General features: G+C 42.4%; 1 protein-coding gene across 3 annotated transcripts; it reads left to right on the top strand.

Moving 5' to 3' along the window:
* The first annotated feature begins 611 nt into the window (after positions 1-611).
* Positions 612-27,267, top strand: SLC5A1 (solute carrier family 5 member 1). 3 transcript variants are annotated; one of them, XM_085305852.1, is made up of 15 exons: positions 612-712; positions 2,916-2,987; positions 10,952-11,056; positions 13,387-13,446; positions 13,788-13,892; positions 18,252-18,357; positions 18,550-18,630; positions 19,745-19,965; positions 20,312-20,447; positions 21,224-21,331; positions 22,478-22,628; positions 23,266-23,434; positions 25,533-25,748; positions 26,075-26,174; positions 27,044-27,267. In XM_085305852.1, exons 1-15 carry the CDS (start codon positions 626-628, stop codon positions 27,265-27,267), a joined length of 1,941 nt encoding a protein of 646 aa, XP_085161978.1. In that variant the 5' UTR covers positions 612-625. The 3 variants fall into 3 exon arrangements, with proteins under 3 accessions (XP_085161978.1, XP_085161979.1, XP_085161980.1); XM_085305853.1 differs by having other exon boundaries at positions 27,050-27,267; XM_085305854.1 differs by lacking the exon at positions 21,224-21,331.
* The last annotated feature ends 629 nt before the right edge of the window (positions 27,268-27,896 follow it).

The raw sequence follows: 27,896 nt of genomic DNA on the forward strand, positions 1-27,896 counted from the left end.
ATGGTAAATTCCTGATCTGAATTTTGTGATTCACATGCATCCTTATCTGTATCCGCAAGAGAGATGAAAGCAGCTTTGAGTTGTCTTCTTCCCAGAAATATGGGGCTGTTTTTCCATTGTGCAATCCTGCTGCATCAAGAGATGACAGTGTGTCCCAGCTCCTGGACCCCTGGGTTTTCCCCAAGTGTCAGGTCACTCCTCACTGGTAATTGCTTAACATCATCATCTGAAAGAATTATATCTTCCAGGACTAGATTTACAGGTACAACCACTTCAAAAAAGCATTCGCGCACCGTAGGGTAGATATGCGGGTTTATTGCAGCCAAGCCACTCCTTTCCGTGCTCATTCCTTCTCAGACATCTGCTCTTAGATGCTAAAACCCTGAGCACCTTTGGCAGGAAGAGTGACCTCTGAAATCTGCAGCACCTGTAACGGGAGCAATATTTGGCACGGAATTGTTGTCCAAGGAAAAGCAGCGGTTTCAACTTGTGTCCCATGGGAGACAAGTGAATCTGAAGTTATATATTATATAAGACGTAGGGGGATGACAACAGTTTATCATTAACCTGGACTCTGCAAGAGGCATATAAGGAGAGAAAGAAGAAAGCCAGAAAAGCAGCCAAGATGGACTCCACCCAAAAGATCAACAATCCTGCTGACATCTCTGTTATTGTCATCTATTTTTTGGTAGTCCTGGCAGTGGGACTATGGGTAGGTTTGGATTTTATTTTATTTTGTTCTTTTCTATTTTGTTTTATTTTTTTYATTTCTGGTTTATGAGCATGTAGTTTATAGGTTCTAGGAAAATAGTTCAGTAAATTAAAATGTGTAGTTATATAAAGAGCTTGGTGGTTAACTGAGATAGTTAACAGGTAGCTGATGGGGAAAATGTGAGTATTTACTGGAGAAGGGAGGGTGGCTTGGGGAGATGATCATTCAGGTGGGTGAATGGAGCTAGTGGGGAAGGTGGAAGAGTGACTGGAGTCTTTGTGGGAAAGGAGAGCTGATGAATGAAGACCAAGCCCTCCAGAGCCCTTACTGGAAAGCAGRCTAGAAGCAAATAGATGGAGCTTGGCAGTGGAGAACAGGGGACTGCAGTGGGAATTAATGGTGTGGGGTGATGCAGAAGGAAATAGTGAGCTGTGGGAGCCGTGGGGAGAAGAATGAACGTGGAGTTGAGGAGCAAAGAGGGCCCTGGTGTAAGTGTAAGGCTGGGATGGTGACTGCATGGTGAACCGGGGACTGCAGACCCCTCTCAGCGGAGGAGTCTAATGGGTCAAGATTATAGGTGGCATTTGAGTGCAGGATTATTACAGCTTTTTTGCCAGCACGGCCCTTATTGCAGGGAGCTGTAGTTTCACGGGTGGCAAGTGATGGCAGTGATTTTCTGTTTGTAAGCTAAGCAGGCCTGCCACCTGCCCCCATGCAGGCGATGCAGAATACGCAAGGGAAAGCTCAGTGCCTGATCTTAAAACAAAGCACGGTGCAGATACTATCCTGTTGCCCTAACTGCAGTGCTGAAGTGTTTGAAGATAATAGACCAATACTGTGATTTACAAGAGTGCAAACAGTGAAATGTCACTACATTTAGAAGCAGCTGCTCTTTCTGAGGAGCACCCTTTCCCCTTGGGGCAAGCTCTACTGGCCATCTCATGAAGCACTCACCACTGGCAAGCAGAGAGAGACKTGAGAGGAGACATCCTATGCTTGCCAGAAGCAACCCCTGAGTCCTCCTCACAGGACGGAGAAGTCAGCTGCAAAACAAGCTTCCCTTTCTAGCAGCCTGGCAATGTTTTGGGAAGCACCACATTTTTTTCGTGCATATGATATTTCAGTGCTTTGGGGATGCAAAATGACCACAGCTATGGTAATTTGTGCTAAAAGCATAGCAAAAAACCTGAAGCTTCAGGATGCCAGAACACCTTGGTAGYATATGGGAGGGAACCGGGTCTTTCCCATAGAAATCTGGCTTGTATTGCTTGTATTTGAGCGTTGTGTTAAAGTTCTGTGTCAGAACAGGGCTGATGGGTGGCGTGTCAGGCGAGGGTGTCCTAGAGGTTCCTGGAACTGCTTCTGTCCAGCAACAATATTCTCTTTTATGAGAGAATTACTTATTCAGTTGTTGTCTGTAGTGAAATATGTCTATTGTATTTACTTCCCTTCTTCTATAGTTGAATAAAAAATCCAGCTACCTTTCTCAAATCTTTCCCCTTTATTTGCCTATCCAAAGCCTATTGGAGGAGACAATGAGAATCCAGTATTTGGTTCAGGGTCATTAACAAAAATTGGAGGAAGCTTCTCTCTAAAGCTCATCCCCAACAAATACAACATGAGTGTGTGAAAAGGRAATTTTTGTTGGCTGCTTTTTTGAACTTCAGAGAGGATCAGGTGTATTGCTGTTACCACARGAAGAAAACAGATTTTTGTAGAGATCTGCGGGGTTGGATAATACTGAATAAAAAAGCTGTGTGCACTCTTTTTTCTCTTGCATGAACTTACAACTTATAAATCTTTTTTTTTGTGGGCCTGAAACCAAAGGGATTGCTCACCTGGTGAAGCGTTTACCTGAGTTTGAAGTTATCCACTGAGTTCTTGGTTGGATGACCAATCATTTTGTTTCTTTTAWTTTCATTTTAATGTTTTGGTTTTATGATAGTGAAAGCTGAAGCAAAGAGGCTCGAATGGTTAACATAGAGAAAGAGAAAAGAATTGTTCAGTGGTATTCTCTCTCTCTCTCTCTTTTTTTTCATCAGAAGCTGCTTTTTCATATCAGTTGTGTTGATGTCTTCCAGTTTACCCCACAACAYATGCTCGTGTTTTACTCCTCTATCCTACCTGTTTATCATTAGTCTTTGTATGACTTGCCTATTAGACTTGAAAACRTGATTCAATCGTTCTTTCTTTTCCTTTCCAGGCCATGTACTCAACCAACCGAGGGACAGTAGGTGGGTTCTTCCTGGCTGGACGGAACATGGTGTGGTGGCCGGTGAGTGTTAGCATCTGCTCTGTATATATATAAARTAGATTTATGCATGTGTATATGCAGCCACTTGCATATAAATATGCCTAGTCCGTAAATATTAAATATGTCTACAATACTGTCAAGACTGTGATGACTATGYAGTGTAGATGCACCCAGCCCAACTTTATACTCGCTCTCTAGGCATGACGATGTAGTGCTAACWGCACTACAAAAGCCACCTGATAAGTAGGAAAAGGTGTTGGGGAAGTTGCCCATGCTGAGCCCTGAGTTGCTTTGCTTGCATGGCTAACTTGTTTGAGCCTAGATGAATTGGTGATGGTGGTGTAGGCAAATCCAGTGCTTTGCAAATTAGCCCACTTAAAACGTTTTTAATGTCTTGAATTTATTACATTCACGGCACTCAAAGTAGCTGTCTCATTGTGAGATTATCACAGGGAAAAATKAATTTACTGAAATTATTCCTGGTGTTGCTTTTTTATTTTTGCTTTTGGCAGAAAGTTCTGGTCTGTACAAGGATGAAATCCTGGAAAGATTATGATAACTTACTGATGAAATATAAAATTAAATGTAAATTATTTAAATGTAAATTTAAAGATTCTGTGATTTACGTTGAATTTGTCTTCTGTGGAGCTGTAGTCTCTTCAGAGATTGAGAAACCGAGCAACAATGTGTTCATAGTCACCCAGCAGGCCTCTGGCAGAACTGCTATTAGAAACCTTCATCTGCTTCTTCTAGACCACAGAGAGTCTGTTCAGTGTGACTTCCTGGAAAAGCAGAAAACAGACAAACCTGCATTTTCTGTCACCAGTATGGCACTTTTAAAGCCATTTTTTTCCATATGCTTGGATGGCAATCCTGAATATTCCTGACCTTGCAGTCGTTTCCAAATTTCTGCACTTCAGCAAGATTTTTGATTGAAAATTCCACCCACATGGATTCAGTTACAGGATCAGGGGAGAGAGAAAAAGAATTGAGTAAATATTTGTTCCCTAAAAATTTAGGAGTGGGTTACAGAAATGCCTAACGCCTCTTTCAGTTTTCTTGTACTTCAGAAAGCCACTGTCTGCCTTTAGAAGGGATCAGGGCTGCTGTTTTAATGGCATAAAAAGATCAAAGGGCTAAAGACAGTGGAAGATGTCCTTGTTTGGTAGAGTAGATCTAAGAAAATTCAGGTTCCGTAAGAAGCTTGAGGRAAGAAAAGTTTCCAAAATATTTTAAAGTAAATTCCATAATTTTAGAATAAAAAACACATTACTTTGCTTAGCTCTCAGTGTAACAAATGGGCTGCTTTTACCCTTGTGCTATTCTATACCGCGGTCAAGGGTGAMAATGAATTGCTACCCTTCTGTGCAGACGTACATGAAGGTGAAAGAGGCAAGGCCGGGAAGGCTCACCAGGAAAATCCTTCTGTCCCCAACGGTTCCCTGAAGACCCAGGGGTTGTAACCTAACACTCAGTTTTCTGGCAGCACAAAAACAACCACTACAGCAAGCTCTCCCCCTCCTATAATAGGCGAGAAAGGATGAGCTACAGTGCAGCAGGTGCCTCTGGGACYGTCTCTGCCTCCTGCCCCAGCTGTGGGAGCTCAGCAGGGATGAAGCCTTGGGCGTTCGTGCCGCCCTAACGGCACCGCTTCAGTCCTCCCCTTTGGAATGACAGGAACGTCTTTCTGGACCATAAAAATAAAACCTTTTTGTTGTTATTCCTGGTATCGCCTAAGATAAACAAATGGCAAACACTCAAACCACAAGGTAAATACCAAGTCAGAGTTTGCCTGGGATAAAATGAGATTTCAAAACACCTGTTCCCACTGTTTAGCAGGCAGATAGGACATCCATCCATCCYGGTGCAAACTGGGCTGGAATGTCCCTAGGAAGACAATGAAAGTATAGAAAGTTCAGTCAAAGATGTCATCTCAGTTCTGCCACACCTGATGTTATGTGTATGTTTTTACTACTTACGTGCTTTGACTTAGCCAGGTGAGGCTGTAACCTGAAGTAGTTCTGGAAAACGCAGATGTATTTCYACAGTCTTTAGATGAGAGACGGGGTGGGGGAAGTTGTTTTGTAAGTGGACTCATGCATCAGATTTCTTCCCTGTGCTTTCAGGGTAATGACTCTTGCCACTGAATTGGCTGCTTTCCGGAACAGAGAGAAAGGAAAAAACACTTCCACAAACATGCTACAAACTGAATTGGCTTATACTGACTATATTCTTCAACGGTTGTGCCATGCTCTGCTCTGCAAAGCAGCCACAGGCAGCTTTGCTGATTCCAAATGGAAAGAGGCTTGTTAGCGGTGTATTTAGGATCTCTTACTGACAAATCTGATCACTTAAATGATATAATAGCTGTGGTTTAGTAGGCTGAAGGAGAYGGGCGGTCAAGGACTGAACGTTAGTCCTGCTTTTGATGATGAGTAAGTCACTTTGCCTGACTGTGCTTGAACTTCTCATTGTATAAAGTAGGAGCAACTTGGTTACGCTGGTCTGAATCTGTCCAACTTTGGCTCAGACGGTTGGTTCCAGCAGTGGCCATGAAGGTTGCTCARTATTTCGCAGAATCCAGTGCACTGCAGGTCTCTGGCTGTTCTGCTGAGGGAGCAGGCCACTTCTGTGATATTTCACTGGAATCACTGCYGTTGTGCAATGGATGAATTGACTCAGTAGCTCTAGTAGTTAATTAAAGATCAAGATATCGGGGGCAGGTTTAGCTCAGCTGGCTAGCACGTGGTGCTGCTAATGCCAAGGTCGCGGGTTCAATCTCTGTATGGGCTATGCTGAGGGTTGGACCAGATGATCTCCAGAGGTCCTTTCCGACTTTATGGTTCTATGAATGTATATAATTACATTCTCAGTATTACCAGAACTTTAATTCTACCACAAATTAATCCTAGTAGTGAGAAATTCTGTCCTTTCCACAGGCTTTTTACAAAAATTGAGGAAAGAATCTTCAAGAAACTACTTACAGTCTCCTGGGGTTTGAGGGAAATGTCTTTAGGAAAGACATGCATGGCTCTCTAAATACTCATAATCAACAGTGCTTTTTGCAAAAAAAAATGGAGAAGTTCAGGAACAATGCCAGCTTTATAACATGGGCCTTGCAAACTCAATTTTTAACTTCTTTTATTAGATGGAGGAGTTGAGTTCAGCCAGATACTTTCTACTATTCTATGAAATTAAATATCTTTTATAGGAAAACAGTCACCTTCAATAATAGCCAATCTTTCAGGATTAACAAGACTTTGTGCACAGTATTAAAAACTTTAGTTTTGAAGCTTTTTTGCTTTTGAGTTTTGTTCTACAGGTTCTGTAGCTCTTCACAATAACTGTCTGCACAAGGTTATGATAGTTACGTTTTACTGCTCCTGAGGCATAATTGCTAGTGGAGCACAAAAGTATCTGTTGGGCATCTGAAGTTCAGCTGTAGCTAGAAGGATTTCCTGAATAATAAGTGATTTGCTGAATAGTATGCAGAGTCAAGTGCATGTTTCACTTTAAATGGGAGTGTAACTCAGCCATTTGTTATCACTGATGCATTCATCTTTGTGAGAGGGGGCAAGAATTAAGGAAAAAAAGTTGTTTTTTTGTTTTTTTTCCTTCAATTCTGCATGGCCATGTTCTCGTGACCATTGGAACTGGCTACTGGCRCAATTCGTCTGCTGTCTGTGTCCAGTTCAATTCTAAACGTTCGCAGAACTGTCCCCACTTGCTGAATTTGACACTACTGTGAGTAGCCAGTAAAAGCAACTCAGGTACAAATAAGAGTTGTACTTCCTTTCCTTAGGTGAAGTAGGCTAAGAAATTAACCTATTTTGTCATGTCCCACCCCCAAAATAGTGTGAAATCAGTAGTTTTCAGAGCAAAAAGACTGATAAAATAGTCAAAGTGAAGCTGTGGCAGGAAAGGAAGAATTCAGTGAAACAGATATCTACAGAATGCTTCAAAACCTCCCAGGGTGCCTGGAAATGTCGCCTGTGTCTTGGAAGATGACGATGGCCGAGGTGTCGGCCTAGCCTGCCGGCAGCTGTGCTGGTCCGGCAGTGGTCAGGCGTGTCGGAGGGCAGAGCACCCCTTCCTCTGTCTGCACCGGGTATCCACCTCCGTTGCTTAGTGAACTTGGAGGTGTAGGAACGTTGTTTAATTGAGCAATGATGCATCATATGGAACTTGCAGAGTAATTAGGAGAGCAGAATAAAAACCTACACTTGTTTCTTGGGGTCTCAGAGCCTCAGAGGAGTGGCGGTAAGATTTTGGAGAGGTACTGAGCAGTGTGCTGTTTTTTCTGTAGTGGCCAAGGGTGGTCCCAAAAGACTCAGGAAAAACGATATCCTTCAATCTAGGAGAAACCACATGTTACAGGGAACAGATGTGAGTTAAAGAAAAGCATGAACACTGTAAAGGATTAATCGTCRTACAGGGGATTGTGAAATCTGTCCAGGGAGGAGTGGTATGAGCAGCAGCTCCTGCAGGTGGTCCGTAGGAGAAGGGACACGGCAGAGCAAGGCTAGAGACGGCACCCCGCTGCGAGGGAGCCGTTACACTGCTCTCTGTAGAGGGGCTAAATGCAGGCGCCTCTCTGACACAGGAGGGTGTAAAGCTCCGGAAAGGCGTAAGCCGCAGAGCCCGCAGACTGCTGCTGCAGTGACCGCTGCTTTACAAAGTGCATCGTATCCGATTCGGAACAGCGAGTGCCAGGATGTCTGTGCATCCCAAGTTCATGAAAAGAGCAAGGTGAATCGATTAATGAATAACACGGAGAAAACAGTGATCATTATCTGCCCATGGTGTGATGGTACTTCCCTGAACAGAGAGCTCCTGTTAAAACCTGACCCCTTAAAGGGTTTTAAGGGAGTTAATGTTCCACGGTTGCCTCCGGCTGGTTCAGCTTTTTGCCCTCTTGCCAGCTTTTGTTCCTTGCAGCCAGCCCCGTCTGCCTGTTTCCTCTGACGTACGGCCACACGCCTGCAAGAGACGCCGTGCAGAGAGAGCTGCCCTCTCGCCGGCGGCCCGGGCTGGGGAGCAGCAGCCCGAGCGCAGGCACCCGGGCTGCCGCGCTCCCCGTCGCACGCGCTGCCTTCGCCCCGGCAGAGCGAGAGCCCATCTTACGGCTCGCCGCCCGGCACCCGCGTCGCGGAGGAGCGATGCTGCTTCTGGGAACGCTGAGGCCCTTAGTGCTGGCCCGGGGATGAGGGAGCAGCGTTAATGTTTATCTGCAATCTTTGGAGAAACCACATTCTTCGGGTCATGCCTTGGTGCACTGCAGCACCTACCCATAGCAAATTAGGCAATTTCAGTAATTGGCTTTTTCTTTATAAAAATACTGCAGCAGTCAGTTCTTCAGCAAGATACATCAGCACATCTGCCTTCTTCCCTCCTCCTTCAAAGTGCCGTGGCAGGCTGGCAGCAGCAGCCGGCAGGGCACAAGTGCAGTTGGTAAATACTCCCCTTGCTTTAACTACGCTCCGGTTTTCAGAGTTATATACATTTTTCCAGTTCTGAAGCTGAGTTCTGCTCTTCCATGTACACATAATGACAGAAAACATTTTTAATTGCATCTGTTATTACTATGTGTTTTGCTAACGCTTTTACTGCACTGGATATACCCTAATTCGGAAAAGAAAATTTAGAAACTGAAGGGGATAGGTATGTGCATTCGCATTGCTTTGTCCTTGTGCCAGCCCCAGACATCTTGGTGATCTCTTGCATCGATTTGGTCTGGTTTTGTATTTTTCTCAAAATACAAATGTACTTTGGGTGAAGCTGGGAACCCAGTAGTGCCGGAGAACGCGATGATGCGTCCCGGGTTGTGTTTTCCGGCAGTGAGCCAAGGCTTGCTGTAGCTGTCAGTTCTCAGAGTTCGTCATTAGCTGCTTTTATTACTTGAATCTGCTTACAGTACGTTTTAAGCTTTTGAAACAGGAGTGGGGACACATTAGATAAAGTCAGAGATTAAAGTGGTTAATATTTTCTGGTGATTGCATTTCTAATAACTTAGATTTAAGTTTAATTATTCATTTCCAAGGAAAACACTGGATGACATGACTGATGCCCAGTCTTTGCTTCTTTGCGGTCGTTACAGGGAAAATACTGCTGATGTCCCAAAGAGGGCAGAAACAGAAGTTTTTGTTAATACCAGTGGTCTTTCTGGTTTATTCACTAATGTTGCAATACTTATCAYTCCTGTAGAAACATCTGTGATATGACAAACAGGTTACATTTCTGTAGGGCACAACTGACTTGAAATGTGCAAAGAAATCCAGACCTGGGTGAACTCGGAGAGAGAAATTCTCTGTCGCAGCAAGAGAGCTGTTTGTCTGCACAAAGACTGGAAGAAATCAGGAGATTAGACTATGGAAAGGAGGAGAAAATAAGCTTGGAAAAGAAATCATAGAATCCTCTGCTGAGCTTTTATCGTGCAGCATAGCTTGCACCCCGGAGACGGGGTTTGTGAGCAGGGGAGTGCAGGTGCCGTGCCCGGCTGTGGGATAGCTCTGTAGAGTAAGTCTGGTCTTCAGAGGTGCATTTCTGTCGTGAAACGCCTCTTCCTCTGAATCTCAGACAAGCATCCCTGCGCTCCTGGAAAGATTGCCTTTATTTTTACTGCTACACCAAGGAACTCAGCGCAGTGATTGCAGACCTGGAAATTAGTAGCTATTCCCTTTGCACACATTTTAGGACCCGAAACTTCTCCTAGTGACTGCAGACAAGGGCTACCCTACCTTTCATAAGGCAACTGTAAACATTTCCTAGCTGCCTGCCTGCAGCGACTGTGTAAGGAGTGTGTGCAGGTTYCTGGATTTATGCTTCTAAATAAGCTTTTAAAGGCATTTTGGGTTCTTTCGACATGAGAAGTCTACATTAAACAAAAGCATTATAAACTGGTCAGCAGAGCTTCTTTCATCTACATTCTGTGTGTTTTACTTTTCTATTTAACTCAGTTTCCTTTTTTTCTTTTCTCTTTCTCTCTCTCTCTCTCTCTCTCTTTTTTTTTTTTTTTTTTAAGGAGTAAATAGAAAAAGGCAGTTCACTCACTTCTCGGAACTACTTTAGCTCATGTCTTCTGCCTGTAATATCCAGGCCAATCGCTTTTCCTCCCTCAAGTTCTCACCCTGTGTACTTCATTTTCTGACCTTATAGATTGTGGTTTAGHATTTCTACTGCCTTAAATGTTTTTGTTTCTCTTCATCTTTTCCCATTCTCTGAGTTTTTTGATGAAGAATTAGATCTTTTGGGGACAGTTCCCCTTTTGTGAACCACTCTTGCCTGTCTGTAATCCAGCACTAACCTTTCTTTCTTTCTTTCTTTCTTTTTTTGGACTTTCTCTGATCAACAATTCCTATGTTCTCCCCACCGTTCTGTGTGCAGGATCAGTGCAAGATTTGAGGATTTTAGAAATATCAGCATTCCTTAAATGCAAGTCCTTGGTTAGGTGTTTTTGTATCTTCTGGTAAAACACTTCTCATCTTCCAGAATTTAATTCAGTTATTTCAATATCTTTTGACTAGAAGTGAACCAAGGACAAAGTTTGTACATCTCCTACTGATGATAGGCTTACGCTTAGTCCTACAGTCTGTGGAACGATAACAGAAACTGAGGAGTGCCAGCAGGACAGACGGGTATGCATGGATGTTTCTGCTGTGAGCAAGGCGAGTCAGTCATCTCCCCTAGTCAATTAGATGCCACCCAAACGTCGGTTGGTCAGGTCTGAACATCTTCATTGGTGCCACAACCCGTTTGCCTGAAGTGGAAGGCGATCTTCTACACAATGTCCTGATCATTCCTCACTGTTGTCAAGATGATGGCTGGAGTCTCAGATTTGAGAGGGGAAAGTAAGAGGGAATCTTGAAAGTGGTCCAGACGATTATGGTTGTCAGTTATTCTGATGACTTTCTTCTGATAGACAGGCATGAGTCCCCAACACCAGAAAAACACCTAAAACCTACATTTCTTGTCCTTTTTGTTTCCAGATTGGTGCTTCTCTGTTTGCTAGTAACATTGGAAGTGGACATTTTGTGGGCCTAGCAGGAACAGGAGCAGCTGGAGGAATCGCCACGGGAGGATATGAGTGGAATGTAAGTGGTGTGCTTTTGAGCGAACATGTTGTGACATCAGGATTTCTGCAGAGGTTAATCAAGATAACGTTGTCTAAAAATTCAGGCCTCTCAGAGTCTTGGCAATGCTTGCTTCTGTACAGACCTGTAATTGCCAATGGCCTCTGTTATTTTGCTTGTTTTCTTCCTTGTTCTTTGTCACTGGGAGAAGATGACCCATTTCTATTGAATAAGGTTTTCAGAGAACATTTAAACCAAAGAAATTGGTGGATTCTGTTCTCTGTATGTGCCTTTTGATTACTTTGCAGGTACTTACAAAGAGCACTTTCAGACTGCAGGATGTCTGAAGGAATGCATCAGTTTTGTAATCCATAACCTTTTAGACAGGAGTTTGCTGCACAGGAACTGCCGAAGASGCTTTGATTTCTTGACAAGCTATAAGAAATCTGGCACTTCCTTCACACCGACCTGCGTTCCAAAAACGCTTTCTCCTTCCCCTTATTCTTAGGGSGTATGTGTTCTGCTTATGGTTGCAGTATGGGACAGAGATATCCAAGCTGGCTTTAAATGAACTACCTGTGGCACCAGGAGCYGTTTTAACTGCAGCAGTGCAGTGATTCCTGTGAGCTGATTCAGCCCATTTCCTTGTATTCTCGCCCTCTACGCGTGTGGATAGTGATGCCTTTGTGCTGCTTACTCTGCCTTCATGGAAGGGATTGTGCCAGGAGACCAAGGATTCTAACAGTGTAGATAGGTTGATACTTCCCTTGGATTTAATTCCGTGCAGTGAAAGAAGTGTACCTTCCTGAGGGACTGCCTTTTTTCCTTAAACCAGTAGATGTTAATAGTCAACTATTCAATAGTCAACTATTCAACTACTCATGTTATAACTACTTAAGGAGAAGGATAAGGGTAAAAAGCAAACTCTGTGAGACCTGCAAAATTAATCTGTCATCTGTCACTATTTGCTTACACTAATGCTGAAACAAACTTGATTCCCCTTCTCTTTGCACCAAAACAAAACACAACAAACATTGCTTGAAGCTTCATGGCATTCAAAGCTCTAGGACCCAGATCCTTCTCCAAACACACTCATCTCTAACACTGCATCTCCTGGGAGATTCTCCATGGATTTATATCAATGCACAGTGTATAATAATGGTTGTTTAGGAAGAAGCAATGATGCATGCGTGTATTTGAGCAGGTACACTACACAAACAGTTCATTAAATACTTACAGCAGAAGGGAATTGATATCCAGGTTAATAGATGTGGCAGAAATACTGCTTTTGACTCTATAACCTGGTTCTCCTCTTGAAAGAAATATTGTATGACTTGTGATGGTTATGTATCAGTTTTATTCCACTGGAATTATTTCTGATTTATATTAGTATGTCAGTAGAAGCTGATCCAGTATTTTTTGTCCCTTTTGTATTTTTGGTCTAGGGACAGAATTTAAAAGATTTAATTAAAACACAGAATTAGTGTCTGTTTAAAACAGATAAAACACAGAATTATATTATCTGTTTAAATAAGTACAGCTCTGTATGAGACCACATTTGCTAGCCTTTTAAGTCAGAAAAAGGTGTAATACAGTAGAATCTATAGTGCACAGAATACATGCAATACAAAATATATTACAAAATGATAATGTGGTAAATATAAAATACTTTACAAAACATATGTCATACATCCTATACAGTATACGGTTTTGTAACACATTTTGTCTTGTAAAATATCAGGACATCACAAAAAAACCACTGTAGAAGGCATTTAAGGAGGTATAAAAATTCCTACTCTCCCCAATACCTAAGTTAGCAGAGATCATAACATATAATCGCAGCGTACCTGATTTGGGAGAGGGAACATATCCTGCACTGGTGGCTCTGGGACCAAGGAGCTAACAAATAGGTTTCAGGTAGCTGCCTTCACTTTCCTTAATATTTCCTAGAAGCAGCAGTCTTCTGGGCTTGTCTCATTTTAACCACCATGCTCCCTGAGCCTCCGAGGAGGACTAGGGCAGTCTGATGCTGCTAGTTCTACCTTGATGACAGAGGGAAGTCCTGCAAGGAGGAAACAGCAGTTTTTTAATAAAGTGTATTACCACATGTGCTACTCTGGGACACCTAGCATGAAATCCAGGCTCTGTAATACCTAAAAAACATTTTGGCCAGGATTTCAGTCCCAGATTTTAATCTGTAAAATGAAGGGCAGAGCAGGGAGGGCACCCCTGCAGTAGCCAGATTTGCATGGTTTCAGTGGTCTCTAGCTGCTATCAAGTCTGAAAAATGGTCTTAAGGAGTGCTGTCTGGAGAGAGGAGGCTAATTCAGCTGTGATTTTCTTGGCTGCAGGCTCTGATATTTGTGGTTGTCCTAGGATGGCTGTTCGTACCCGTCTATATCAAAGCTGAGGTAAGTAGAAACACTATGTTATGATTTTCTATTCTGCCTGTTTTAATCTTTCTCTTGCCTCTTGTTTGTGGGTCAGGTCTTGAATACTGCAAAGAGGAGAGATCTGTACTGTACCGTATCTGTATGTGTTTGAACAGTGAGGGCTCTCGGTTCTGACGAGTGTTTGGTGCTCTCTCCTTGTTCTCCTTTGACTCCTGGAGCTGTTGCTCCTTGCAACTGCATTTCCAGCTGCCCTCCCCGTGCCCTCCAGTCTTACAGCTTGCTGAGCAGCAAAGAACTTCTCTAACTTGCTCTGTGTCCGTTTCCCATTGTCTGAATCCTTATTTCCTCTCCCTCTGCAGGTGGTGACAATGCCAGAGTATCTGAAGAAGCGTTTTGGTGGCAAACGAATTCAGATTTACCTGTCAATCCTTTCTCTGTTACTGTATATTTTCACAAAGATCTCAGTAAGTTAAGGTTTTTCAAGCATTTCTTCCGTTCTGCACTGATCTAAAGAAAAGAAGCTCCCATTACATTATGTTGTACATATATGGCTCAATTGTTTCTAATTCGGAGCCCTTGGCTGAACTAAGGGTGGTAAAAACATGATTTGGGATTTTCTTTCTTCCAGTGAGAGATGTTGTGTATACAGATCTGTCCCACAGCCCTAGGAGCTTTTTTCCTCTCTAGATTGTCTCAAGGAAACCTTTCTCTAGGCGCTTGTTGTGCTTTCTTTTTCTTTTTTTAAGGTTTAGCTTCTGCTTTCCTCTAAAACAGGTTAGAATGGAGGGAACCTTATTACATCCTGTTGTCTTCAGGGTCTGTGACGCAGGCAGAAGAAAAGGTCACAGCTTGTCAGTTTGCCCCTTTTCTCTGCTTTAATTCCCTGAGAAACAACGGTTAATACGTATTTAACCGTAGAGTCTCAGAGACCTTCTGGCGTTGTTCTGGGCGCACAACATCCTGCTCCAGCTCTCTGGCCCTGTCTCCTGCTAAGAGGAGCGAGCAAAGCTCCGTGGTTTGGGAAGGAAGAGACGGCTCTTTGGTTTTCAAGGAGCAGGATTTTTTCTCCCTAAACTTAATCTTTTCCCCTTTTTAGTATCATCCTCTGAATATGCCAACAGTAATATTGATGGAGGAAAAGAATAAAAAGGACTACGGAAAAAAGAGAGTAATAGAAGAGAGGTTAGAAAATAAGGAAGTGGGAAAATACAAGGAAAGGAAATGATAGCAGTTTTGGTGAAACGAGGGAAGAGGAGAGATTGCTTCAATGAAGAAGCGGTTCCTATAAAGCTATGAAGTTAATGTTTATTAAGTAAGGGGAAGTGTTGCTGTGAGGTAGTGAAGGGACCTGGTACTTTCCATACATTTTAAAATTAACGAGATTCTAAAGAAGTCCACAGTTCAGGCATACCTCGATCTGTTGTTTTTCAGAAGTTGCCATGGCAGATTACTCTTTGCCCTCTGAGTGGGAGCTGAGCGATAATAGTGCAATTTAAGCTAAAAGATTGGCCTTTTGCTCTCATTCTCACATCTTCACGATAACCAATCCTTACAAAGGTTATAAATTAAACAGGCTGAGACTGCGGGTCTGGCCCCGGAATTGGATTTGCATGTGTTTTGAGAGGATCAGTGACTTTAGCTGTTGTTTTGCTTAATCACTATAATCAGAAATCCTGTGTCTGCCGCAGGTGACAGTGTTCTGACAGCTCTAGCAGCTGAGAAACACATCCATTCAAATAATGATTTAGAGTCCTGTTCTGCAATGTGTATTTTTAACGAGCCCATCAAGGTGTCATATAGGTTCTGAATTTATTGTATTTTCTTTCCAGTCTGTATCACGCAGATATCAGGATCTAGTCATGGGATAGCATTTTTCAGTGGGGATGTCTTCCAGGCAAGACAGGATCTCCATTTAAGCTTCCAGCGTGGTCATGAGACTGAAGCCTTCTGCTCTTGTAGTCCACGGAGCAAAGAAGCAGCCAAGAGATCTGTACAGCAGCAGATTCCCCACTCTACCGTTGGTTCATCCTGGCTTCCCCTGAACCCCGTTATTCCAGATGGGTGTTTGGGGTGGCCACAGAACTGGGTCTCTCTGCCATGCAGACRTAAAGTTCCTCCAGCCGTTTTGCTTGTTTTCCACCTGCCCAGAACAGCTCCGATAGTACCTGCTACGTATACAAACACGGCTCTGATTTCTGCAGTAGACAAGCACGTCTCCTGCGTTGTTGCCTTATGCCACTGTATTCAGTGCGGCAGAATTTGTCCGTATCTGATTTACTTGCCATATTTTATTCAGATTGTACAGAACAGTCAGATTTCTTGGAGACTTCAGGTACTGTCAGAGGAAATCACAGCAGGTTTTTCTGTACCCTGCTACACAGCACCATGCAGAGATGCCTAAATTGTCTCCAGACGACCAGCTCCAGAAGTAGAAAGGGAAGGACAGTCCTGTCCCAGACCATAGCTCACTTTCCTGTGCTGTGTAGACGTTASCATGCTAAGTGGAGCTAGTATCTATCTGTCTTCCCAGAGGCACTTTGTTTCTCCAGACATACCCACGTATCAACAATTTGTGACGTAGCTTGGAGATTTGCATTTTACTTCCTTGACTGCTGCGTTTGCATAAATGTCATTGTCATCTTGTGGACTTAATGAAGAATTGCTCTAGAAGGAAGGCTCCCTGCCCTGCCCTTGGCAGGCAGTCACACCTTTCAGTGTGACTGGCAGTGATAGATACTGCTATTTATTTTTGTAAAGGAGTAGTGTCTTGTTTCCAGGGTAGTTATTTTGTATGGTGCTTCCTTGATCTATTATAATACAAAGTAATACTCTTAATAGTATAATTACTAGGGTGCTTTCCAATGAACAATATAATATGCGARGGTATGTAACTCCTGACTGTGCCCTTTTTTGGCACAGTCTGACGGTGCCTAGGACCTTGAGACGAGCAGATCCAATTTGCACACATATATACATGGTTGTTACTATTTTTCTCTTTTCCTGCATGTTTTCTGTTTATTTTTGTTGCTTTTTTACCTTGTTTTGGGGCTAACCAATCACCTTCCAGAAAGAACTGCCCCACAAGGGTCTTTGGGATCAGTACTCACATGATCTTTTAGCCCAGGTGATTTCTGTTGCCCGGCTGCCTGGACATGGACATGCTTCCTGAGCATACAGTGCCTTGTGAGCAATGCCYATGATGGTGAGATTTCAGGGCTTGCTAACAACCAGCATTGCTGCACCTGATAATTATGCCAAAGAAAATGGTCTAGTGAAAAAAAAAAACTTGACAATGAGTGATCGACTGCATTATGTCAAGGAATCTGAATGCTTTAGGAAAAACAGAAATTTAAAACCAGAATTTCAAATTTGTATTACAGCCTTTTCATTAGAACCACTGTGCATGATTTTAGTAGTAAATGTGTTGGCACAGATTTACCAGGAGAGGAGGAGGGGAAGAAGGATAATTTTCTTTTAAAACTATGTAGTGTCGAAGGTTTGCCACATCATGTAAAGAGAAAGAGAATGTGCCAGTATCCTGACTCCCCCATTAACACTGCAGCAGGATCCACCATGATGTTCACATCATGTTCACTCCAAGTTACTTATATTTATCTGCCAGTTGATCCTGAGTGATCTGTGCGTGGCTTTGGAGAGGCAGCCTGTGATGTAAAGGAAGGATTTACTCCATTTAAAGATAAGATAAGCTTTTAATTGTATCCATAAAAGAATATTAATGGAGAAACAAGGAAATGCTGGAAATAATGAATAATCTAATTGAGAGAGAGGAGCAGTGAAGCTGGGAGGTAACTCAGCAGTTCCAAGGAGCTGATGTATTGCTTAGGATGCTAAATAATTAACTGTATAATTCTTTGTGGGTGTAATTTTAGAACCATTAATATTTATTGCTATGTAGGCTAAACTAAAGTCAAGAGCAATGAAGGAAACACCTAGGGCATAAGATGAATGGTGCTGCGAAAAGAGCTTCCTCCTCTAGGCCCTCCCTGCCAGCCGAACTGCACGACTGCTTTCTAATATTTCTGCCGTGCCTTCTGCCCAGCCACGGACACAAACAGCCCTAGAGGCTTTGCTGTGGTCCGAGGCTCTGGGCTCTCACTGCTTGGCCCGTGGGACTTCTCGCTCCTCYATGCAGTTGCTGTCTGGCAGTCGCCCTGCAGTAATTGCCCGTGTGCAGGCTTTGCCCCCGGGTGCAAGTAATGTCATGTATCTTGGTAGATATGTTGTTAGTCAAATGCATGGCAATGTTTCTGATGGGAATTTAAAAATAGTGGTAAAATAAGATGTTTGCATTTAATCCCCATTTGTCCYGAACAAGGAAGACCGGCTATACCACATGTGAGTAAGTAGTAAAGGAAAAATGAGACTTAGAGTAGCATTAAATGAAGAGAACCATAACATGTTTTGGAGATATCACAAAGTCCATCCATGGATATGGCTGTAAGTGTGATTTGGGCTTTGCATATTTTGCTATTAAACTTTTCCTCAGTGTGTAAGCACATAGTGGTAAGGAAATGACCCTCTGGGTCTGGCTTAAAGGAACCATTGAAAAATACCTGGAAATACTCCGAGAAGTGTTGTAGCTCTTGAAGTAAAAGCAATGAGTTTCTCCATGGCACTGAGAGGAGACTGGTCATTGTGGTAAGACAGCCTCTATTTGCATTTTGCACATTTATTTTTATTCTTCTTTGCAATGCTCTACAGTGGGARTTGTTTATGTCGGTACAGTACCCTCATCAGGAATGTGTGATATACAGTCAACATGGACTTGACTATCTCCTAATGTGACATTTTTCCTTTTATAGGCAGACATATTCTCTGGAGCTGTATTTATACAGCTGGCTATGGGACTGAATCTTTATTTGGCCATAATTATCCTGCTTGCTATTACTGCTCTTTACACCATCACAGGTGGGTTTGCAGAACAGTCTGATAACTTGAAGAAATTAGGGGAGCCAGAAAATGAAAAGATGGCAGGGAGGTAACCTGAAAGGGGAGTGATTTATTATGGTCTTTATTTGAAAGAGAGATAAGGTGAGAAAAGCAAAAAGAGGCATTTGTGCAGGGGCTAACCTATTTGTCTTAACTTTTCTTTGCCATTAGGTGGCCTGGCAGCTGTGATTTACACAGATACCCTACAAACATTTATCATGGTAGTGGGATCCTTTATTCTCATGGGATTTGGTAAGTRAAGGAGGTGAATTAAGCTAGAATGTCCAATCACAAATCCTGTAGTGCCCACAGAAGAGGATCCTTCAGTGTGGAGACCTCTTAAGTCAACAACCCACAGATTTCAGTTCGTACACCCGTTTGCCATGGAAGAAAGCTGTCATGTTGCCAAGCCGTTTAGTCACTGAGATCATTCCGTCTCCCAAGTAGAAGGGATTGTGTAAGGTAATGTGTAGTATCCCGTGTGAGAACAGGATTTATAACGGCTTAGGAGATAAAAGCAGACTTGTTTGCAGGCGATGGTGATACTCTTAGGAAATTCAGAAGAGTAGCTTGTTACAAGAGGATTTATCGTTTGAATGATATCTAGATGCTAGTGCATGAAACTTCCGATTCGTGAGAAGAACTGTTGGTCACATGGCATGGCTTTTCCCTGTTTCTAGCTGTTATCTTGTGCCAAAACACCCCAAACATATTAACATTTTAGGCCCTATTGCTTGTATGGATGCCATTATTTTGCCAGTCAGAGAGATATGAATTGCGTGTTTATGAATAGGATGATATGTGTCCAGAAGACCATATACATTTTAAAAGAGAAATCATGCTGTGAAACAGAAGTAATGGGAATGGGTCATAGGAAAGTAAGAAGAAGTAGTAATAAGAAATTCTGTGATTTTTTTCTAGTGTCCTTTCGTTTTCCTTCTAGCTACTCAGTGCTTGGTTTTCCTCTAGCTAAGTCTTTCACTGAAATTAATTATCCCACCATTGTTACCACAGAAATAGTTTCAGACTGACCTAATCTGGTAAGACTCTGCTTTTGGTTCGCCCTAGGCTGACATAGTCTGGAAATCCTTTATCTTCATTTCACTTCTCAGCACGGCAAGTGTAAAAGATATCGAAACAGAGGAGCCTGAACCGATCTTTTAGAGCTGCATAAAGACCTAAAAAGATAGGTCACTAGTGTGAATGCTTGTAAAACACTCTATACTGCCTTCTGGAAATGTTGATATATACTGGCTAGGCTATTTTACATCCATATTCTGGAATTTTCTCCTTGAGTGCACTAGATCTGTTAGACACTTTCCCAGTATTAAATACTTCATCGCTCTCTTTACTTTCAATTTTGCAGCGTTTTCCAAAGTTGGAGGGTATGAAGCTTTCATGAACAAGTACATGGCTGCAATTCCATCCAATATCTCCTACGGAAATACCACAATTGATGCAAAATGCTATTCTCCTCGGAAAGATTCCTTTCACATCTTCCGAGATCCCATCGATGGAGACCTGCCGTGGCCAGGGCTTGTCTTCGGTTTGAGCATCCTTGCTCTGTGGTACTGGTGCACAGATCAGGTAATGTGAAAGCGATACGTCTTGAAAGCCTTGAAAATTTGGAAAATCTGTTGTTCATGTAAATATTTTATTCTTTTTTGGCTTTTTAGCCTATCTGCTTTGTGTACATCTCCTGAAAAAGAGAGCTGCCTTTTCAACATAGACTGGATAAAGGATATCTTCCTTGTTTTAAGTATATCCTTTGATTTTTCGTGTAGGTTTTATTTTTTCTAGTGGTAGGAAAGGTAAATAAGCTCTATCACTGTGACACAGGCTAAATACCACCTTGTACCTGGAAGCTGGCACGGTGTATATGCAATGCTGTCCTCAGCTGGAGTCACGCATGCTTGCCGTGTCTCGCTGACAGGTTATCGTCCAAAGATGTCTCTCTGGCAAGAACATGTCCCACGTGAAGGCTGGCTGCATCCTGTGCGGATACCTGAAGCTCTTGCCTATGTTTCTCATCGTGATGCCGGGAATGATCAGCCGAATTTTGTACCCAGGTATATCCTGCCATGCAAATCTCTGCCAGCCTCTCTGTTTCCCCCTCTCTGTCATTCACTAAATACCCGTTAGATCGTCGCCTTGTCACCTAGGCTGTACAGGCACATGCATGCACGAGTAGTTCCTGCGTGGTAAGAAGCCAGAGGGCTTTCCCATCTCCCCGATGCCAGGTTTCTGCTAACGCTGTCACTGTCCGTCTCAGGAGGTAGGAATTCAGTCTCCCTCCCCAGCAGCCTGTTTGCTACAGCCTCAGTCTGGCTAAAGGAATGAGAAATGCTGCCCAGCTCTGACCTCCTGCTGGCAGTGGGGAAAAGAGAGTCCTCAGCCACAGAGAGAGGCATACTGTGCACGGAGGCTGCTGGGCGACCTGGGGCAGTGCTGATCTCCCCTCTCCCTGAAACCTTCGCTGTGGTTAAAGGCAGGCAGAGGAGGGCTGTTCAGACTGGGGGGGCATTTGTGCTGTGATCCTCACTTGTTTTTTGACTTACTTTCCGTATATTGTTCAGTCCTGGTCTGACAAATTAATTCTTTTCTTTTTCTTTTTTTCTTTTTTTTCTTCTTTTTTTTTTCTTTGACCTGCAGCATTTTATAGTATTCTTTCAGAGAGGAAAGAGGCCTAGACTAACCCCCTTCCCTGTTAGCAGCCTGAGGGTGATATCGAGCATGTCAGTCCAGTGGGTCATCACAGAGATAAACTTCAGAAGCCTGACTAATTTGGAAGCAATGTGTTGATAGCACAACCTTGTCTAACTCTGCCTTGTTATCCTCTCCTCAGATGTGGTGGCTTGTGTCGTGCCTGAAATCTGTCAGCAGTACTGTGGCACCTCAGTTGGCTGTACAAATATTGCTTATCCCAAGATGGTAGTAGAGCTTATGCCAGATGGTAAGACACTGTCTGTATTAGTTTTTTGTTTCAGGAAAGATGAGGCTGCCAGACTGTAAAAACAGATGATAGAGGGAGCCCAAGTCACAGATTTAGATTCACAAATTCTTGCTAGAACTAGGGTCYTAAACTGTCATTTAATATGATTAATTTAATCTGTAAATTATCACAGAAGCTCTGTGCTGACTTGTGTATTGAAAAACCTGGGCCCGTTCCGGTACGCAGAGCACAGTCCTCGCTACGCACTGTTAATCAAGGAGGCAGGCTGCGTCGGCTGTTGTGGCTGGAGGTGGTGGGTAGCTGTGTGCTGGCAGTGCCAGCTCTCAGCTGGCAGATAGGAGCTGATGAAATGGTAGCTGTGCTCCCTCTCTKGGAAGGTCAAAAGTAACCTGCTTTGCCAGTGATTTATAAAAGACCGTCTCTGTCAGGATTTCTGAGCTGGAGGCCCACAGCTGCAGTTCTGTTAAACGCCCYGAGGTGAGAGGAAAAAATACTGGCCCAGACGCACATTGTTCCATTTAAAGCCTGTTCAGTAACAAGTATTACCTGCTCTACAGAGAACTAGGTATACGTGTAAGGAAGAGAAACTTCTGCAGAAAACCTGTGAACAGATTATGATTAATATTCAGTACTTCCCTGATACGTAACACTTCCCCATAGTTCTATAATAATACAACATATACTTGCCTTACTATGTTGTTGACTACCTCATACCACTTAGAAAAGTGGTTTACTCGGATTTTCAAACAGTAAAAGAAACTTATGTCAAGCAACTGGTTTACAAATATGCCACAAGCAAGYGAGCACTGGACTGCAACCAAGATAAATGAATTTTTTAATTGTTGGGGGAAGTCTGCTTGGTCTATTTTCTAATCAGTGTCTAATCAGGCAGCATTCACAAAAGAAGTAGCTAAGTTCTAAAAGCTCGAGAGGTGCCTACCACTGCTGTGGGCACTGTTTTCCCAAAGCTCTGCAGACATCGCTCTGCTGGCTTTGCAGGAAAATGTCAGGCAGGCATCAGCACATAAGTACGCCAGACGGGGCTGAAGGGGTCAGCGAAAGCACCGTGGCTGGTGCCACTTACTGAGCCTCTTCTGGGCCTGAATGCCCGTCCCAGCTCATGCACGGAGTCTCTTTGTATTTCAGGTCTGCGGGGTCTGATGTTGGCAGTCATGTTGGCCTCCCTTATGAGCTCTTTGACATCCATTTTTAACAGCGCTAGCACTTTGTTCACTATGGACATTTACACCAAGATTCGACCACGAGCATCTGAGAGAGAGCTCATGTTAGCAGGAAGGTGAGTGTTACCAAGTCTTCCCCCGCTGAAGAACCGTAGCAAACACCAGTGGGTTACAGACGGCGATGCAGCGCCTTGCAAAGTGCCTGGGTGAAAACCCGTGTTTGCAGTGCGCATGCAGTGCAGCAGTGGCCTCCTGTGGCCAGACACGTTGTCCCATGTACACCTTCTTTATAGATATTGTATGATCTAAATTGTAAGCCCTGTTTCCAATTTGCAAGTGATGCATGAAATAGCCAAACTGATTCTCAGTATTTATTTCCTACTGCTACTCAGAGAGAACTGTTTTAAATATCTTTGCAGGTTTTGCACAACACCATACTGCAGCATCAGTATAGTAGCTATTCTTCTAGTTGATCTGCTAGTAATTTGTCTCTAGACATAATAAACAAAGGAAAAGATTATTCCTCCATGTTTTGATTGCATATTTAGCTATAAACTGACTGATATTTAATGGACACAATATCCAAGATGGATTTTGTTTGTTTCTTCGTTCAACGGCAACTGGCCATTATCAYTGACTTTGTTGGTTGAAATACAAAATGAACATTTAAATTATTGATTAATTGCTGATTCTTTCATTTCTGAGAGATGCTTACAAGCGGGTGGCTAATTGAATATCTGGCTATGTTTACAGGGCATTTATGGTACTTTTAATTGCTATCAGCATTGCCTGGGTTCCTATGGTACAGTCAGCGCAAAGTGGGCAGCTCTTTGATTATATTCAGTCAGTCACTAGCTACCTGGGACCACCAATTGCTGCGGTCTTCCTGCTTGCTGTCTACTGCAAGCGAGTCAATGAGCAGGTAAGTGCAAATTAGGGAGCAGGTATGCTGTGTGTTCCTTTAGGTGACCTGTTGGGTGACTGTTTTTATGCTCTGATGGCTTTTACTAGCCAACACAGGTTACCTTGTGTTTCCATGGCCCGGGGTCTGAAGTTTTAGAGATGAACTGTTTGAAAAAGTTCTGTGACAGTTTGATAAATAATGATTCACCCTTCCTACCCTCTGTGGGTAAATCTGTGTTGCTAGACTTCTCGATAGCTCTGAAACTTAGGTTATCTATAGCTTCACTACTGGATAAGTTACAGGGATCTAATATTTGGAAGTAATCTTTCAGGAYAGTGGTCACCGAACTGCTTTAACAAACACATCGCCTGTCGTGTTAAACTAGATCACTACATACCTTTGTCAACAAACTTTTAAACAAAATTTTATGCATTGTTTCCAATTGCTTGTAAGACTCAATTTGAGATCATTGATTCTTAGTACAGCAAACAAGGAGAAATGCTGTATTAAGCCTTTATAAGGAAATCGGAAAGCAAGAGGTCTGCTCTCAACTCTGTCGTGTGCTTGGATGGAACCAATAGCCAGTCGTCATAACTGGGGTCTCAGAGATGCTGAAAACTCAATACTCGAAAATTCAGTTTCTATTCTAATACTGGGATGAATAATGCTTCCTATCTCTCAGATATGTTCCCAAGAGGGTAGGTTCTTCAGAGGTGCTCATATGGTATATTTGGAAAGCCTGGAGAGAGAAATAACTTCTCTGCTTTTGAGTGTGGCTGGAACATTTTTCTCACTGTTTTCCCTAGGAACCAKTCTGGTGACTATTTGTGTATATATCCCCCCTCCCCACCAAAAGCACATTTTACACACAGAGGACTTTCCATTTCCTGTCCCAATATAGCTAAATTTCACAAACAGAAGTAAATCTTTATGCCATGGCAATCTGTCATTGGCTTCACCTGGAATTTTGGAAGAATTTAGTAAAATCCTCGGAGCTGTGTGTACACTGCACACTTTGAATTTGAGTATGTAAGGGAGACAAGCATCAGAGCTTTAGAGAAATSAGACCTTGCATAAGATAAATTCCCATACTGTAACTTCTTATGAAATTTGTCAGTATTTCTTGCTCAGAATCATTCTTATTTTCAGCTAGAAATGGAATTAACCATCTTGTCTTACTTTGAAACCTTTYTGTAACTTTGACAACAGAATAATTAAAATTGTATTATTCTCAAACTCAGCATTAAAACTACAACATTTTTATCAGGATTTATAATTTTGTGCTACTATCATCAGTTGTTTGACTTCAGAGAATCATAGAATGATTAAGACTGGAAGGCATCCCTGGAGTATGTCCAATTCCCCTGCTCAAAGCAGGGGCAGCTGGAGCAGGTTGCTCAGAGCCTTTTCCACTTGGGTTTTGAATATCTCCAAGGATGGAGACTCTACAACCTCTCTGGGCAACCTGTTCCAGTGTTCAATCACCCCTAAAGTAAAAAAGTTTGTTCTTACATTTAAACAGAATTTCCTGTATTTCTGTTTGTGCTGAGGCACATTTGTATGTGTCCTCTGTACTTTGGGCTAAATTCACAGCCAAGTGAATGTAATTTCAGTTACTTTTCTTCTTCTTTTTTTTTTTTTTTTTTTTCCAGCAATGATTTTGGTGTTGTGGATGTTATTTGGTAATTATATAACTGTATTGCATAGGTATCACATAGTAGACTGATGGTTCAGCCCTGTCTTAAATAGCCAGAGTATCATTTACTTGCATGTCTAAATCAATTTATGAATGTATTAGCAGATAATTGAGGTTTACCAAAAATCAGCATTACCACTGCTATTCAGATGCACTATGCAAACTGCTAATAAAAGCTGGATAAGGTGCTCTCCTTATTCTTTCTCTGAGCTGCTAGTCACCTCCCCCTTCACTTGTGCTAATATGCTAAGCTGTAAGTACAATCACWGAAATTATCTGGGTTAAAAACCATAAATAATGTGCAAATGCCAGTGTAGCATGTAAGTACCTCCTTATTTCCTCTAGCAACTGTTCAGAGCTCAGGAATAATTTCTATGCCTGAAATCTCTCATTTTGGTAACTTCTGCCACTTTTCTATAGGGTGCCTTCTGGGGCCTCATCGTTGGGCTGCTAATTGGACTTGCTAGAATGTGTACAGAGTTTGCCTATGGATCTGGCAGCTGTGTGAACCCTTCCAAATGCCCATTCATCATCTGTGGGATTCATTACCTTTACTTTGCAATAATTCTCTTTGGGATTAGCTTCATCATCATCCTGGCAGTCTCCCTAATGACCAAGCCAATTCCTGATGTACACGTGAGTATCATTTGCACTCCTGCTCCACAGGGAAAGGAACTCGGTGAAATCATTGGTGTTCAACACTATTATTCCTGGCATTTCAGCTATAAATATCATATAGTCCCTCTAAGAAAACAAAGGAAATAGTCCTCGTTTATCTGTCACAAGTCTTCAGTGATTCCTAATAATCCTAATCATTCCCAATTCCTAATAGCAATCTTAGATGTCGGCTTAACAGGCATTTGGGATGCTATGGTCTTATAGMTTGTTCATGTGCTGCCCAGGCTTGCTTGCTTCTGTGTATTAAGACTAAACTGTTACCAACTCGTTTTGTTTCATGGCAGCTTTACCGTTTGTGCTGGGCTTTGCGGAACAGCAAAGAGGAACGTATTGATCTTGACGCAGATGAGCAGGAGAAACCTGATGAAAAAGATGTGGAATCAGGTGACTGCTGAATAACTTCTGTTCTAATATCTACAGATGCCATCAAATATATTTGAGAATCCTTATTTCATTCCTGAAGGAACAATAACATGCTTGATATTCAAAGAAAAAATCCCCCCAAACAACCAAACTCCACCAAAATAACCGAACTTCAAGCCTCACAAGTTTGAGGGGCTGGTAGGGTACCTTCTGCCAATCTACCAAGCTTAGCATAGATCAGAAATTAAGCTGATTCGAAGGGAAACATTTCATTCTCTATCTAGTGATGGGGCAATTCTAGGACTAAAACAGTGGAGAAGCTGCAGGTCGAGGTGATGTGTGTTGCCAGAGCTATGCGTGACTCTTGCACTCAGAACGGTACAATGAGAATTCACTTGGAAACGGTGTGTAGAAGCCAGGATTGAAAGAGCAAAGACGTAGTGCTGGGCAGCGTGAAAGTGAACTGCCAGGCCTCTGTCCAGGCGGGAACCCCTGCTCGCCTTGCCAGGCTTCTGGCTCCGCTGCCASGTTCTTTTTTGTAAGTATCCTCAAACTCATCTATTTGGATTTTGATTAAAAGTATTAAAGTATTGAAAAATGGAGATAACAGGTTAMGCTTTGCAGTGTGGCCTGCTTCTCAAACACTAGATCAAGTCTCCAGGCTGCAAAAGGCCTCCTGCAACGTATAATAAATCACTCTTTTTTTTCCCAAGTGAGCTGTGAAATCACATTATTCATCTGATTATTCATATTCAAACTGTTTCCATATAGCTAAGACCATAAGTCAGAGCTGCCATGAGAAATATAGGATTGTCCTCAGTCACTGAAATCTTCTAACACGTGTGGTGATCCATATTTACATTTCATGACCGCTGTATTATTCCTTCCAGTTACAGAGGGAAATGAAGAAGAGCCAGGATGCTTAAAGAAAGCCTACAACTGGTTCTGTGGCTTAGATCAGCAAAAAGGATCCAAGCTGAGCAAAGAGGAGGAGGAAGCAATGAAGAGGAAACTGACTGACACTTCAGAAGTGCCACTTTGGAGAAATGTCGTGAATATCAATGGCATCATCCTATTGACCGTGGCTGTATTTTGCCATGCCTTTTTTGCATAGACCTCTGATTACAATTCTAAAAATGTCCTGTATTGTTCAGCAAAAATAACAACTTGTAAATTTACAGTGTGAGATACACTTAATATTTTCCTTGTTTAAGTTTGTAAAAATTAGAATGATTCATTCTTTGGTTTGTGATCATAATTTCAACAGCCTAAAGAGCAAGGCTACCGGGATTTTGAGAGAAAAATTCTGTTTAGACATTGAATCAGTCCAGGATCAGTCCTGGTTCAGAATTTCCATCCAGTGTTCTCTCTTCTCGTGATACATTTCATATGTGAGGTGCAGAGAAAGGCTGCATGAGCCATATGAATCTTAAAAGGTTGATGATACTAGTTTGATTTTTCACTCCTTTTCTAAACATTCAGATTTCTTTTTCCTTAAAATAATTTGATAACAACAACAACAAAAAAATCAACTGAGGGGCTGTTCTATGGAGTCAAGATTAAAAAAAAAAATCACTTTTGTTCCCTCCAAGCGCAGGATACCTTATTTGTGTATTTGACACTATGTCTATTTTTCTCTTATCACTTTTCCCCGTACTCTCGCTTTCTCTGACATATTTCATCGTGTTGTGTTTCTCAGTATTTAGTGGAACACTAAACATATGAATTGATTGGATTTTGAAA

This window comes from Rhea americana, unplaced genomic scaffold, assembly GCF_003343005.1.
Source record: "Rhea americana isolate MKP2758 unplaced genomic scaffold, rheAme1 scaffold_227, whole genome shotgun sequence".
Lineage (NCBI taxonomy): Eukaryota > Metazoa > Chordata > Aves > Rheiformes > Rheidae > Rhea > Rhea americana.